This window comes from Salmo trutta, unplaced genomic scaffold, assembly GCF_901001165.1.
Source record: "Salmo trutta unplaced genomic scaffold, fSalTru1.1, whole genome shotgun sequence".
NCBI lineage: Eukaryota > Metazoa > Chordata > Actinopteri > Salmoniformes > Salmonidae > Salmo > Salmo trutta.
The window spans coordinates 1365344-1379954 of record NW_021822992.1 but is presented as its reverse complement, the minus strand read 5'-3'; the positions used below and the strand labels follow the sequence as shown (position 1 = coordinate 1379954).

The window sequence follows — 14611 nt, the reverse complement described above, 5'->3', positions numbered from 1 at the left end:
CTGAAAAGGCTCAAATTCAATGTGCAGGTATTGTGATTCCTTTTTATATATATATAACATTTTAATTGTACCCTGCATCTGAAAATGTAGTTGGATATGTGTGTGTGTGTGTGTAAACTACTTGTGAATGTCTCATTTAGTATTCTCTATAGTAATATCTCCTGTTGTTCCTAAAGCAGACCAAACAGAAAGACCTCACCTGTACCATCATAGTATTCTCTATAGTAATATCTCCTGTTGTTCCTAAAGCAGACCAAACAGAAAGACCTCACCTGTACCATCATAGTATTCTCTATAGTAATATCTCCTGTTGTTCCTAAGCAGACCAAACAGAAAGACCTCACCTGTACCATCATAGTATTCTCTATAGTAATATCTCCTGTTGTTCCTAAGCAGACCAAACAGAAAGACCTCACCTGTACCATCATAGTATTCTCTATAGTAATATCTCCTGTTGTTCCTAAGCAGACCAAACAGAAAGACCACAAAGACCTCACCTGTACCATCATAGTCTCTTTGTACTGTTTCTTCTGGGTGACCTTGATGGGCGGCAGCTTGGTGACGGCTGACACCAGGAAGTTCATCAGGATGTCTTCACAGTTAGACAGCTGGTCCACCAGGCCCCTCAGACTAGCCGGCAGGTAACTGGTGTACAGGTAGTGGTAATATCTACAGGTAAAGACAGGTACAGGTAGGGTTAGGGTTAGACCGGGAGGGTTAAGGTCAGGGTTCACAGTTAGACAGCTGGTCCACCAGTGGTAGTGGTAATATCTCCAGGTAGTGGTAATATCTCCAGGTAAAGACAGGTAGTAGTAATATCTCCAGGTAAAGACAGGTAGTGGTAATATCTCCAGGTAGTGGTAATATCTCCAGGTAGTGGTAATATCTACAGGTAAAGACAGGTAGTAGTAATATCTCCAGGTAAAGACAGGTAGTGGTAATATCTCCAGGTAAAGACAGGTAGTGGTAATATCTCCAGGTAAAGACAGGTAGTGGTAATATCTCCAGGTAGTGGTAATATCTCCAGGTAAAGACAGGTAGTAGTAATATCTCCAGGTAAAGACAGGTAGTGGTAATATCTCCAGGTAGTGGTAATATCTCCAGGTAGTGGTAATATCTACAGGTAAAGACAGGTAGTGGTAATATCTCCAGGTAGTGGTAATATCTCCAGGTAGTGGTAATATCTACAGGTAAAGACAGGTAGTAGTAATATCTCCAGGTAAAGACAGGTAGTGGTAATATCTCCAGGTAAAGACAGGTAGTAGTAATATCTCCAGGTAAAGACAGGTAGTGGTAATATCTCCAGGTAGTGGTAATATCTCCAGGTAGTGGTAATATCTCCAGGTAAAGACAGGTAGTGGTAATATCTCCAGGTAAAGACAGGTAGTGGTAATATCTCCAGGTAAAGACAGGTAGTGGTAATATCTCCAGGTAGTGGTAATATCTACAGGTAAATACAGGTAGTGGTAATATCTCCAGGTAGTGGGAATATCTATAGGTAAATACAGGTAGTGGTAATATCTCCAGGTAAAGACAGGTAGTGGTAATATCTCCAGGTAGTGGTAATATCTCCAGGTAGTGGTAATATCTCCAGGTAAAGACAGGTAGTGGTAATATCTCCAGGTAAAGACAGGTAGTGGTAATATCTACAGGTAAAGACAGGTAGTGGTAATATCTACAGGTAGTGGTAATATCTCCAGGTAGTGGTAATATCTCCAGGTAAAGACAGGTAGTGGTAATATCTCCAGGTAGTGGTAATATCTCCAGGTAAAGACAGGTAGTGGTAATATCTCCAGGTAGTGATAATATCTCCAGGTAGAGACAGGTAGTGGTAATATCTCCAGGTAAAGACAGGTAGTGGTAATATCTCCAGGTAGTGGTAATATCTCCAGGTAAAGACAGGTAGTGGTAATATCTCCAGGTAGTGGTAATATCTCCAGGTAGTGGTAATATCTCCAGGTAAAGACAGGTAGTAGTAATATCTCCAGGTAAAGACAGGTAGTGGTAATATCTACAGGTAGTGGTAATATCTACAGGTAGTGGTAATTTCTACAGGTAAAGACAGGTAGTGGTAATATCTACAGGTAAATACAGGTAGTGGTAATATCTCCAGGTAGTGGGAATATCTATAGGTAAATACAGGTAGTGGTAATATCTCCAGGTAAAGACAGGTAGTGGTAATATCTCCAGGTAGTGGTAATATCTCCAGGTAGTGGTAATATATCCAGGTAAAGACAGGTAGTGGTAATATCTCCAGGTAGTGGTAATATCTCCAGGTAAAGACAGGTAGTGGTAATATCTCCAGGTAAAGACAGGTAGTGGTAATATCTACAGGTAAAGACAGGTAGTGGTAATATCTACAGGTAAAGACAGGTAGTGGTAATATCTACAGGTAAAGACAGGTAGTGGTAATATCTCCAGGTAGTGGTAATATCTCCAGGTAGTGGTAATATCTACAGGTAAAGACAGGTAGTGGTAATATCTCCAGGTAAAGACAGGTAGTGGTAATATCTCCAGGTAGTGGTAATATCTCCAGGTAAAGACAGGTAGTGGTAATATCTCCAGGTAAAGACAGGTAGTGGTAATATCTACAGGTAAAGACAGGTAGTGGTAATATCTACAGGTAGTGGTAATATCTACAGGTAAAGACAGGTAGTGGTAATATCTACAGGTAGTGGTAATATCTCCAGGTAGTGGTAATATCTCCAGGTAGTGGTAATATCTACAGGTAGTGGTAATATCTCCAGGTAGTGGTAATATCTCCAGGTAGTGGTAATATCTCCAGGTAAAGACAGGTAGTGGTAATATCTACAGGTAAAGACAGGTAGTGGTAATATCTCCAGGTAGTGGTAATATCTACAGGTAGTGGTAATATCTCCAGGTAGTGGTAATATCTCCAGGTAGTGGTAATATCTCCAGGTAAAGACAGGTAGTGGTAATATCTCCAGGTAGTGGTAATATCTACAGGTAGTGGTAATATCTACAGGTAGTGGTAATATCTCCAGGTAGTGGTAATATCTCCAGGTAGTGGTAATATCTCCAGGTAGTGGTAATATCTACAGGTAAAGACAGGTAGTGGTAATATCTACAGGTAGTGGTAATATCTCCAGGTAAAGACAGGTAGTGGTAATATCTCCAGGTAAAGACAGGTAGTGGTAATATCTCCAGGTAGTGGTAATATCTCCAGGTAAAGACAGGTAGTGGTAATATCTCCAGGTAGTGATAATATCTCCAGGTAAAGACAGGTAGTGGTAATATCTCCAGGTAGTGATAATATCTCCAGGTAAAGACAGGTAGTGGTAATATCTCCAGGTAAAGACAGGTAGTGGTAATATCTCCAGGTAAAGACAGGTAGTGGTAATATCTCCAGGTAAAGACAGGTAGTGGTAATATCTCCAGGTAAAGACAGGTAGTAGTAATATCTCCAGGTAAAGACAGGTAGTGGTAATATCTCCAGGTAAAGACAGGTAGTGGTAATATCTACATGTAAAGACAGGTAGTGGTAATATCTCCAGGTAAAGACAGGTAGTGGTAATATCTCCAGGTAAAGACAGGTAGTGGTAATATCTCCAGGTAGTGGTAATATCTCCAGGTAAAGACAGGTAGTGGTAATATCTCCAGGTAGTGGGAATATCTATAGGTAAATACAGGTAGTGGTAATATCTCCAGGTAAAGACAGGTAGTGGTAATATCTCCAGGTAGTGGTAATATCTCCAGGTAGTGGTAATATCTCCAGGTAGTGGTAATATCTCCAGGTAAAGACAAGTAGTGGTAATATCTACAGGTAGTGATAATATCTCCAGGTAAAGACAGGTGGTGGTAATATCTCCAGGTAAAGACAGGTAGTGGTAATATCTACAGGTAGTGGTAATATCTCCAGGTAGTGGTAATATCTACAGGTAAAGACAGGTAGTGGTAATATCTCCAGGTAAAGACAGGTAGTGGTAATATCTACAGGTAAAGACAGGTAGTGGTAATATCTACAGGTAAAGACAGGTAGTGGTAATATCTCCAGGTAGTGGTAATATCTACAGGTAAAGACAGGTAGTGGTAATATCTACAGGTAGTGGTAATATCTACAGGTAAAGACAGGTAGTGGTAATATCTACAGGTAGTGGTAATATCTCCAGGTAGTGGTAATATCTCCAGGTAGTGGTAATATCTACAGGTAGTGGTAATATCTCCAGGTAGTGGTAATATCTACAGGTAGTGGTAATATCTCCAGGTAAAGACAGGTAGTGGTAATATCTACAGGTAAAGACAGGTAGTGGTAATATCTCCAGGTAGTGGTAATATCTACAGGTAGTGGTAATATCTCCAGGTAGTGGTAATATCTCCAGGTAGTGGTAATATCTCCAGGTAAAGACAGGTAGTGGTAATATCTCCAGGTAGTGGTAATATCTACAGGTAGTGGTAATATCTACAGGTAGTGGTAATATCTCCAGGTAGTGGTAATATCTCCAGGTAGTGGTAATATCTACAGGTAAAGACAGGTGGTGGTAATATCTCCAGGTAAAGACAGGTAGTGGTAATATCTCCAGGTAGTGGTAATATCTCCAGGTAGTGGTAATATCTCCAGGTAGTGGTAATATCTCCAGGTAAAGACAGGTAGTGGTAATATCTCCAGGTAAAGACAGGTAGTGGTAATATCTCCAGGTAAAGACAGGTAGTGGTAATATCTCCAGGTAAAGACAGGTAGTGGTAATATCTCCAGGTAGTGGTAATATCTCCAGGTAAAGACAGGTAGTGGTAATATCTCCAGGTAAAGACAGGTAGTGGTAATATCTCCAGGTAAAGACAGGTAGTGGTAATATCTACAGGTCGTGGTAATATCTCCAGGTAAAGACAGGTCGTGGTAATATCTCCAGGTAAAGACAGGTGGTGGTAATATCTCCAGGTAAAGACAGGTAGTAGTAATATCTCCAGGTAAAGACAGGTAGTGGTAATATCTACAGGTCGTGGTAATATCTCCAGGTAAAGACAGGTAGTGGAAATATCTCCAGGTAAAGACAGGTAGTGGTAATATCTACAGGTAGTGGTAATATCTACAGGTAGTGGTAATATCTCCAGGTAAAGACAGGTAGTGGTAATATCTACAGGTAGTGGTAATATCTACAGGTAGTGGTAATATCTACAGGTAGTGGTAATATCTACAGGTAGTGGTAATATCTCCAGGTAAAGACAGGTAGTGGTAATATCTCCAGGTAGTGGTAATATCTCCAGGTAAAGACAGGTGGTGGTAATATCTACAGGTAAAGACAGGTAGTGGTAATATCTACAGGTAAAGACAGGTAGTGGTAATATCTACAGGTAGTGGTAATATCTCCAGGTAAAGACAGGTAGTGGTAATATCTCCAGGTAAAGACAGGTAGTGGTAATATCTCCAGGTAAAGACAGGTAGTGGTAATATCTACAGGTAGTGGTAATATCTCCAGGTAAAGACAGGTAGTAGTAATATCTCCAGGTAAAGACAGGTAGTGGTAATATCTCCAGGTAAAGACAGGTAGTAGTAATATCTCCAGGTAAAGACAGGTAGTGGTAATATCTCCAGGTAAAGACAGGTAGTGGTAATATCTCCAGGTAGTGGTAATATCTCCAGGTAAAGACAGGTAGTAGTAATATCTCCAGGTAAAGACAGGTAGTGGTAATATCTCCAGGTAAAGACAGGTAGTGGTAATATCTCCAGGTAAAGACAGGTAGTGGTAATATCTCCAGGTAGTGGTAATATCTCCAGGTAAAGACAGGTAGTGGTAATATCTCCAGGTAAAGACAGGTAGTGGTAATATCTCCAGGTAAAGACAGGTAGTGGTAATATCTCCAGGTAAAGACAGGTAGTGGTAATATCTCCAGGTAAAGACAGGTAGTAGTAATATCTCCAGGTAAAGACAGGTAGTAGTAATATCTCCAGGTAAAGACAGGTAGTGGTAATATCTCCAGGTAAAGACAGGTAGTGGTAATATCTCCAGGTAGTGGTAATATCTCCAGGTAAAGACAGGTAGTGGTAATATCTCCAGGTAGTGGTAATAGCTACAGGTAAAGACAGGTAGTGGTAATATCTCCAGGTAAAGACAGGTAGTGGTAATATCTCCAGGTAAAGACAGGTAGTAGTAATATCTCCAGGTAAAGACAGGTAGTGGTAATATCTCCAGGTAGTGGTAATATCTCCAGGTAAAGACAGGTAGTGGTAATATCTCCAGGTAAAGACAGGTAGTGGTAATATCTCCAGGTAAAGACAGGTAGTGGTAATATCTCCAGGTAAAGACAGGTAGTGGTAATATCTCCAGGTAAAGACAGGTAGTGGTAATATCTCCAGGTAAAGACAGGTAGTGGTAATATCTCCAGGTAAAGACAGGTAGTGGTAATATCTCCAGGTAGTGGTAATATCTCCAGGTAGTGGTAATATCTCCAGGTAAAGACAGGTAGTGGTAATATCTCCAGGTAGTGGTAATAGCTACAGGTAGTAGTAATATCTACAGGTAAAGACAGGTAGTGGTAATATCTCCAGGTAAAGACAGGTAGTGGTAATATCTCCAGGTAGTGGTAATATCTCCAGGTAGTGGTAATATCTCCAGGTAGTGGTAATATCTACAGGTAAAGACAGATAGTGGTAATATCTCCAGGTAAAGACAGGTAGTGGTAATATCTCCAGGTAAAGACAGGTAGTGGTAATATCTCCAGGTAAAGACAGGTAGTAGTAATATCTCCAGGTAAAGACAGGTAGTGGTAATATCTCCAGGTAGTGGTAATATCTCCAGGTAGTGGTAATATCTCCAGGTAGTGGTAATATCTCCAGGTAGTGGTAATATCTCTAGGTAAAGACAGGTAGTGGTAATATCTCCAGGTAAAGACAGGTAGTGGTAATATCTCCAGGTAAAGACAGGTAGTGGTAATATCTCCAGGTAAAGACAGGTAGTGGTAATATCTCCAGGTAAAGACAGGTAGTGGTAATATCTACAGGTAAAGACAGGTAGTGGTAATATCTACAGGTAAAGACAGGTAGTGGTAATATCTCCAGGTAAAGACAGGTAGTGGTAATATCTCCAGGTAGTGGTAATATCTCCAGGTAGTGGTAATATCTCCAGGTAGTGGTAATATCTCCAGATAAAGACAGGTAGTAGTAATATCTACAGGTAGTGGTAATATCTCCAGGTAAAGACAGGTAGTGGTAATATCTCCAGGTAGTGGTAATATCTCCAGGTAAAGACAGGTAGTGGTAATATCTCCAGGTAAAGACAGGTAGTGGTAATATCTACAGGTAAAGACAGGTAGTGGGATTATCTCCAGGTAAAGACAGGTAGTGGTAATATCTCCAGGTAAAGACAGGTAGTGGTAATATCTCCAGGTAAAGACAGGTAGTAGTAATATCTCCAGGTAAAGACAGGTAGTGGTAATATCTCCAGGTAAAGACAGGTAGTGGTAATATCTCCAGGTAAAGACAGGTAGTGGTAATATCTACAGGTAAAGACAGGTAGTGGGATTATCTCCAGGTAAAGACAGGTAGTGGTAATATCTCCAGGTAAAGACAGGTAGTGGTAATATCTCCAGGTAAAGACAGGTAGTGGTAATATCTACAGGTAGTGGTAATATCTCCAGGTAAAGACAGGTAGTGGTAATATCTCCAGGTAAAGACAGGTAGTGGTAATATCTAGAGGACAGGTAACATTTAGTTGTGAGGCAGAGTTCATTCAGCTCCCCTATAGCTGTTTTGATATGAAACAGTCAAAGCTGCGGCTCAACGGAAGCCCGATCCTACTCCTGGAGAGCTAACTACCCACCTGCCGCGTTTTGTTTCAGCCCTAATCTAACAAACCTGATTCTTCTCACCTGTGGTATATAGCAGCTCCTGTCAGGACCATAGAGTAGTCGTTGGTCCACTTGGAGGTGTAACCCCACCTCTCCTTGTTGCTGTCCCAGAAATGACTCCTGGCCGGGTATCCCACAATCCTCTCTGGGAAACTCTGCCACACCGTGAAAGCAAAGTCCACCTGCAAAAGGGAGAGAGAGTGGTTGACATTGAGCACCTATTGCTCGTTATACAACTACAGTATATGATGCAATCCTTCAGCTTCAGCTCATCTGTTGTGACAGTGCATCCAGCATATATAGATGAAGTTGGACGTTTTCTCATAGCTTTGCCCTTGTCATTTATATAAAATGGTGAACACCGGGCTATCTGCATTGTGTCCCACCCACCAACCCCTCTTTTACGCTACTGCTACTCTCTGTTCATCATATATGCATATATGGGGCGGCAGGGTAGCCTAGTGGTTAGAGCGTTGGGCTAGTAACCGAAAGGTTGTATCTTCAAATCCCCGAGCTGACAAGGTAAGAATCTGTCGTTCTGCCCCTGAACAAGGCAGTTTAACCCACTGTTCCCCGGTAGGCCGTCATTATAAATAATAATTTGTTCTTAACTGACTTGCCTAGTTAAATAAAGGTTAAATAAAAAAATAGTTACTTTAACCATATCCTAATGTACATACTACAGCCCGACTAACCGGTGTCTGTATGTAGCCTCGCTACCTGTCTTTTTACCTACCTATTGTTCCCCTAATACCTTTTTTGCAATATTGGTTAAAGCTGTTAGACCTGTTGTATTTAGCGCACGTGACAAATAAACTTAAATTTTATTTTATTTGAGAACTGGGCCTAAAATAGAACCTTGTGGTACCCCTTTAGTTACATACGGTAATAAACTACTGGCAGTAACTGACCTCAGTAGTAGAGAGAACTGTATCCTCGTCCAGACTCAGAACGGCGTCTGTTGATATTGTGTCATAGGGCAGGAAACGACTGCTCATCACCTGAAGACATAGCAACAAACAGTAGGGCTCTTCACTGCAACAACAATCAATACAAATGACTAGATATCTGAGAACAATCAATACAAGTCACTAGATATCTGAGAACAATCAATACAAGTCACTAGATATCTGAGAACAATCAATACAAGTCACTAGACATCTGAGAACAATCAATACAAGTCACTAGACATCTGAGAACAATCAATACAAGTCACTAGACATCTGAGAACAATCAATACAAGTCACTAGATATCTGAGAACAATCAATACAAGTCACTAGATATCTGAGAACAATCAATACAAGTCACTAGACATCTGAGAACAATCAATACAAGTCACTAGATATCTGAGAACAATCAATACAAGTCACTAGATGTCTGAGAACAATCAATACAAGTCACTAGATATCTGAGAACAATCAATACAAATCACTAGATATCTGAGAACAATCAATACAAATCACTAGATATCTTGGAACAATCAATACAAGTCAGTAGATATCTTGGAACAATCAATACAAGTCACTAGATATCTGAGAACAATCAATACAAGTCACTAGATATTTATTTTTTTTATTTATTTTACCGTTATTTTACCAGGTAAGTTGACTGAGAACACATTCTCATTTACAGCAACGACCTGGGGAATAGTTACAGGGGAGAGGAGGGGGATGAATGAGCCAATTGTAAGCTGGGGATGATTAGACAGCCGTGATGGTATGAGGACCAGATTGGGAATTTAGCCAGGACACCGGGGTTAACACCCCTACTCTTACAATAAGTGCAATGGGATCTTTAATGACCTCAGAGAGTCAGGACACCCGTTTAACGTCCCATCCGAAAGACAGCACCCTACACAGGGCAGTGTAGGGTGCCCTGGGGCATTGGGATATTTTTTAGACCAGAGGAAAGAGTGCCTCCTACTGGCCCTCCAATACCACTTCCAGCAGCATCTGGTCCCCCATCCAGGGACTGACCAGGACCAACCCTGCTTAGCATCAGAAGCAATCTTGGAACAATCAATACAAGTCACTACATATCTGAGAACAATCAATACAAGTCACTAGATATCTTGGAACAATCAATACAAGTCACTAGAATGTGCTTACTAGGGCTATATTTCAACTTCTCTCTGTATTCATCAGCATATTGATGTATATGAAGCTATAGGAGAAGAGGACTCACCTTGCTCTCCCCATCTATGACCAGGACAGGTACTGAGGACTCACCTTGCTCTCCCCATCTATGACCAGGACAGGTACTGAGGACTCACCTTGCTCTCCCCATCTATGACCAGGACAGGTACTGAGGACTCACCTTGCTCTCCCCATCTATGACCAGGACAGGTACTGAGGACTCACCTTGCTCTCCCCATCTATGACCAGGACAGGTACTGAGGACTCCCCTTGCTCTCCCCATCTATGACCAGGACAGGTACTGAGGACTCCCCTTGCTCTCCCCATCTATGACCAGGACAGGTACTGAGGACTCACCTTGCTCTCCCCATCTATGACCAGGACAGGTACTGAGGACTCACCTTGCTCTCCCCATCTATGACCAGGACAGGTACTGAGGACTCACCTTGCTCTCCCCATCTATGACCAGGACAGGTACTGAGGACTCCCCTTGCTCTCCCCATCTATGACCAGGACAGGTACTGAGGACTCCCCTTGCTCTCCCCATCTATGACCAGGACAGGTACTGAGGACTCACCTTGCTCTCCCCATCTATGACCAGGACAGGTACTGAGGACTCACCTTGCTCTCCCCATCTATGACCAGGACAGGTACTGAGGACTCACCTTGCTCTCCCCATCTATGACCAGGACAGGTACTGAGGACTCACCTTGCTCTCCCCATCTATGACCAGGACAGGTACTGAGGACTCACCTTGCTCTCCCCATCTATGACCAGGACAGGTACTGATGTGGCTGGCCAGTGGTGTTTGGCTGGGAGGGGCTTGTCACAGTTCCATAGGACTATCACCTGGAAAAATATTACATACATTTAAACATTAAATTATGTTTTCATTAGGATGGATTATATCATAACCAAAATCTACTACAGTTGAAGTCGGAAGTTTACATACACCTTAGCCAAATACATTTAAACTCAGTTTTTCACAATTCCTGGCATTTAATCCTAGTAAAAATTCCCTGTTTTAGGTCAGTTAGGATCACCACTTTATTTTAAGAATGTGAAATGTCAGAATAATAAGAGAGAATTATTTATTTCAGCTTTTATTTCTTTCATCACATTCCCAGTGGGACAGAAGTTTACATCCACTCAATTAGTATTTGGTAGCATTGCCTTTAAATTGTTTAACTGGGGTCAAACGTTTCGGGTGGCCTTCCACAAGCTTCCCACAATAAGTTGGGTGAATTTTGGCCCATTCCTCCTGACAGAGCTGGTGTAACTGAGTCAGGTTTGTAGGCCTCCTTGCTCGCACACACTTTTTCAGTTCTGCCCACAAATGTTCTATAGGATTGAGGTCAGGGCTTTGTGATGGATACTCCAATACCTTGACTTTGTTGTCCTTAAGCCATTTTGCCACAACTTTGGAAGTATGCTTGAGGTCATTGTCCATTTGGAAGACCCATTTGCGACCAAGCTTTAACTTCCTGACTGATGTCTTGAGATGTTGCTTCAATATATGCACATAATTTTCCTCCCTCATGATGCCATCTATTTTGTGAAGTGCACCAGACCCTCCTGCAGCAAAGCACCCCCACAACATGATGCTGCCACCCCCGTGCTTCACGGTTGGGATGGGGTTCTTTGGCTTGCAAGCCTCCCCCTTTTTCCTCCAAACATAACGATGGTCATTATGGCCAAACAGTTCTAATTTTGTTTCATCCGACCAGAGGACATTTCTCCAAAAACTACGATCTTTGTCCCCATGTGCAGATGCAAACCGTAGTCTGGCTTTTTTATGGCGGTTTTGGAGCAGTGGCTTCTTCCTTGCTGAGCGGCCTTTCAGGTTATATAGGACTCGTTTTACTGCGGATATAGATACTTTTGTACCTCTTTACTCCAACATCTTCACAAGGTCCTTTGCTGTTGTTCTGGGATTGATTTGCACTTTTTGCACCAAAGTACATTCATCTCTAGGAGACAGAACACGTCTCCTTCCTGAGTGGTATGACGGCTGCGTGGTCCCATGGTGTTTATACTTGCGCACTATTGTTTGTACAGATGAACGTGGTACCTTCAGGAGTTCAGGAGGAAATTGCTCCCAAGGATGAACCAGACTTGTGGAGGTCTACAATTTTTGTTCTGAGGTCTTGGCTGATTTCTTTTGATTTTCCCATGATGTCAAGCAAAGAGGCACTGAGCTTGAAGGTAGGCCTTGAAATACATCCACAGGTACACCTCCAATTGACTCAAATTATGTCAATTAGCCTATCAGAAGCTTCTAAAGCCATGACATAATTTTCTGGAATTTTCCAAACTGTTTAAAGGCACAGTCAACTTCTGTAAACTTCTGACCCACTGGAATTGTGATACAGTGAATTATAAGTGAAATAATCTCTGAACAATTGTTGGAAAAATTACTTGTGTCATGCACAAAGTAGATGTCCTAACCGACTTGCCAAAACTATAGTTTGTTAACAATAAATTTGTGGAGTGGTTGAAAAACGAGTCTTAATGACTCCAACCTAAGTGGTATGTAAACTTCCCACTTCAACTGTATATGAATTATGATGACCTGGTATAAAAGCGCACATTCATGTCACATTGATAAAGACATCTAGATGGCTGACAACATGACATGTGCAACACAGAGATATAGCTTCCCTGTGGCTCAGTTGGTAGAGAATGGTGTTTGCAATGCCAGGGTTGTGGGTTCGATTCCCACGGGGGGCCAGTACAAAAAAAGAGAAAAAAAAGGCATGAAATGAAATGTATGCATTCACTACTGTAAGTCGCTCTGGATAAGAGCGTCTGTAAAATGTAAATGTAATTATACACCTAACTCAAAATAACAAGGTTCTTGTTGCAGAAGCAGTTATATTTCTGGGTTCATTCTGTGACTCATGCCGACCACACACAGCATGGCGCTAGCTGTTACCTAGACAAAGTACTGAGACTTGGCGACCCGCCACCAGGAGCCAAAAATCTACTTTCTACAAGGTCAGGTTGCTGAAGGATTTCTGAGTTCATTCTATGACTCATGATGACCACATATGGGCATGTGGTGCTGGGAGTGACCTGGGCACACAAACAATACTGACACTGATAGTCTACCTGGACACAGTGTTGAGATGTGAGTTAGTTAGTCTACCTGGACACAGTGTTGAGATGTGAGTTAGTTAGTCTACCTGGACACAGTGTTGAGATGTGAGTTAGTTAGTCTACCTGGACACAGTGTTGAGATGTGAGTTAGTCTACCTGGACACAGTACTGGGACTTAGCGACAGCCACCAGTAGCTTGAGGATGGGCTGAGACTGGGAGATCAGGGGAGTCACAGCATGGATGACCGCTGTGAACTTGGGACGAGGCTTGATACCTGAAACACAGCCAAATAACAACAATATTAACTAGATCAGAGCCACGTCCAGTCGTCAGTGCATACATTTACCAGTGTGCATGATCCCTGCAGGAATTGAACCTTACAACCCTGGCATGGCTGACGCCAATACTCTTACCCACTGAGCTACACAGGACGAATGTCAAAGTCAACAACGTTTTCAAGATGATTTAATTATTAACACCAAAGATGCTGTGAATGTGTCCCTCCTTCACACATTGCATCTCATCATGATGTATTGTTTGAGGCACAGTGTAGCAGGGACATGCTTTTGAAGATTAGCCGGCTGGCTAAAACCATCCCTTTTACTGAAACGTTGATTAATGTGCACTGTCCCTGTAAAAATACAAAATAAACTCAAACTCAACAGTGATCTAGCCAGTGAATACAGTGTGTTCATGTTCTCTGTTACCAGAGAATATGCATCTGTTCACTGCCTGTATTTTAAGACTCCTTTTATATGAAAATGGTTGTTATTTGTAGGTTTGTAAACTCTTCTTGTAACAATATGAACATTTGACACTTGTTCCTCATCAATTCTCCCAATCCTGAATCCCACTACTTCCAATACTGCCGCCCCTGGTGACCAGAGCTCAATTCAGCTCGTCTCTCCGATGGGTGTAAAGTCAGCGGGGGCTGAGAGAGGAGGAAGGGTAGCTGTTTCTATACACACATAAATAAGGCTGTGTGACAGTGGGGGCTTGATGAGCTCCAGTCTTAGTTTCATCTGACTCCGGTTTTAATTGGGGGGGAACGGTATCAAAGATTGTGTCAGTCACCAGGTTAACGTAACGACCTCCCAAGACGAACGGTTAAGAGTTTGGTTTCATGAATCTTGATGTGGAGGAAGCTCTGCAGAGTGGTCGCTAGCTGGCACAGCCCCAAAGTCATACAATCCTAACCTTAACCACACTGCTAACCCTAATGCCTAACCCTAACCTTAACCGTAACCACACTGCTAACCCTAATGCCTAACCCTAACCCTAACCACACTGCTAACCCTAATGCCTAACCCTAACCTTAACCCTAACCACACTGCTAACCCTAATGCCTATCCCTAACCTTAACCACACTGCTAACCCTAATGCCTAACCCTAACCCTAACCACACTGCTAACCCTAATGCCTAACCCTAACCTTAACCCTAACCCTAACCACACTGCTAACCCTAATGCCTAACCCTAACCACACTGCTAACCCTAATGCCTAACCCTAACCTTAACCCTAACCCTAACCACACTGCTAACCCTAATGCCTAACCTTAACCACACTGCTAAC

General features: G+C 42.1%; 2 protein-coding genes across 4 annotated transcripts in view; one reads left to right on the top strand and one right to left on the bottom strand.

Moving 5' to 3' along the window:
- Window positions 1-14611, top strand: part of LOC115187885 (CUB and sushi domain-containing protein 3-like) — a 1475978-nt gene that overhangs the window by 238407 nt on the left and 1222960 nt on the right.
- LOC115187873 (exostosin-1a) overlaps window positions 1-14611 on the bottom strand; it is a 103467-nt gene that overhangs the window by 1740 nt on the left and 87116 nt on the right. For 2 of the 3 annotated variants that reach the window (XM_029746910.1, XM_029746909.1), the window contains exons 6-10: window positions 13195-13313; window positions 10693-10788; window positions 8715-8804; window positions 7825-7985; window positions 498-669 (exon numbers count right to left, since the gene is read on the bottom strand). In XM_029746910.1, the coding sequence (XP_029602770.1) occupies window positions 498-669; window positions 7825-7985; window positions 8715-8804; window positions 10693-10788; window positions 13195-13313 (638 nt within the window). Of the gene's footprint in view, window positions 1-155; window positions 412-483; window positions 670-7824; window positions 7986-8714; window positions 8805-10692; window positions 10789-13194; window positions 13314-14611 lie in introns of those variants that run through there. The other variant, XM_029746908.1, reaches the window with a different exon arrangement.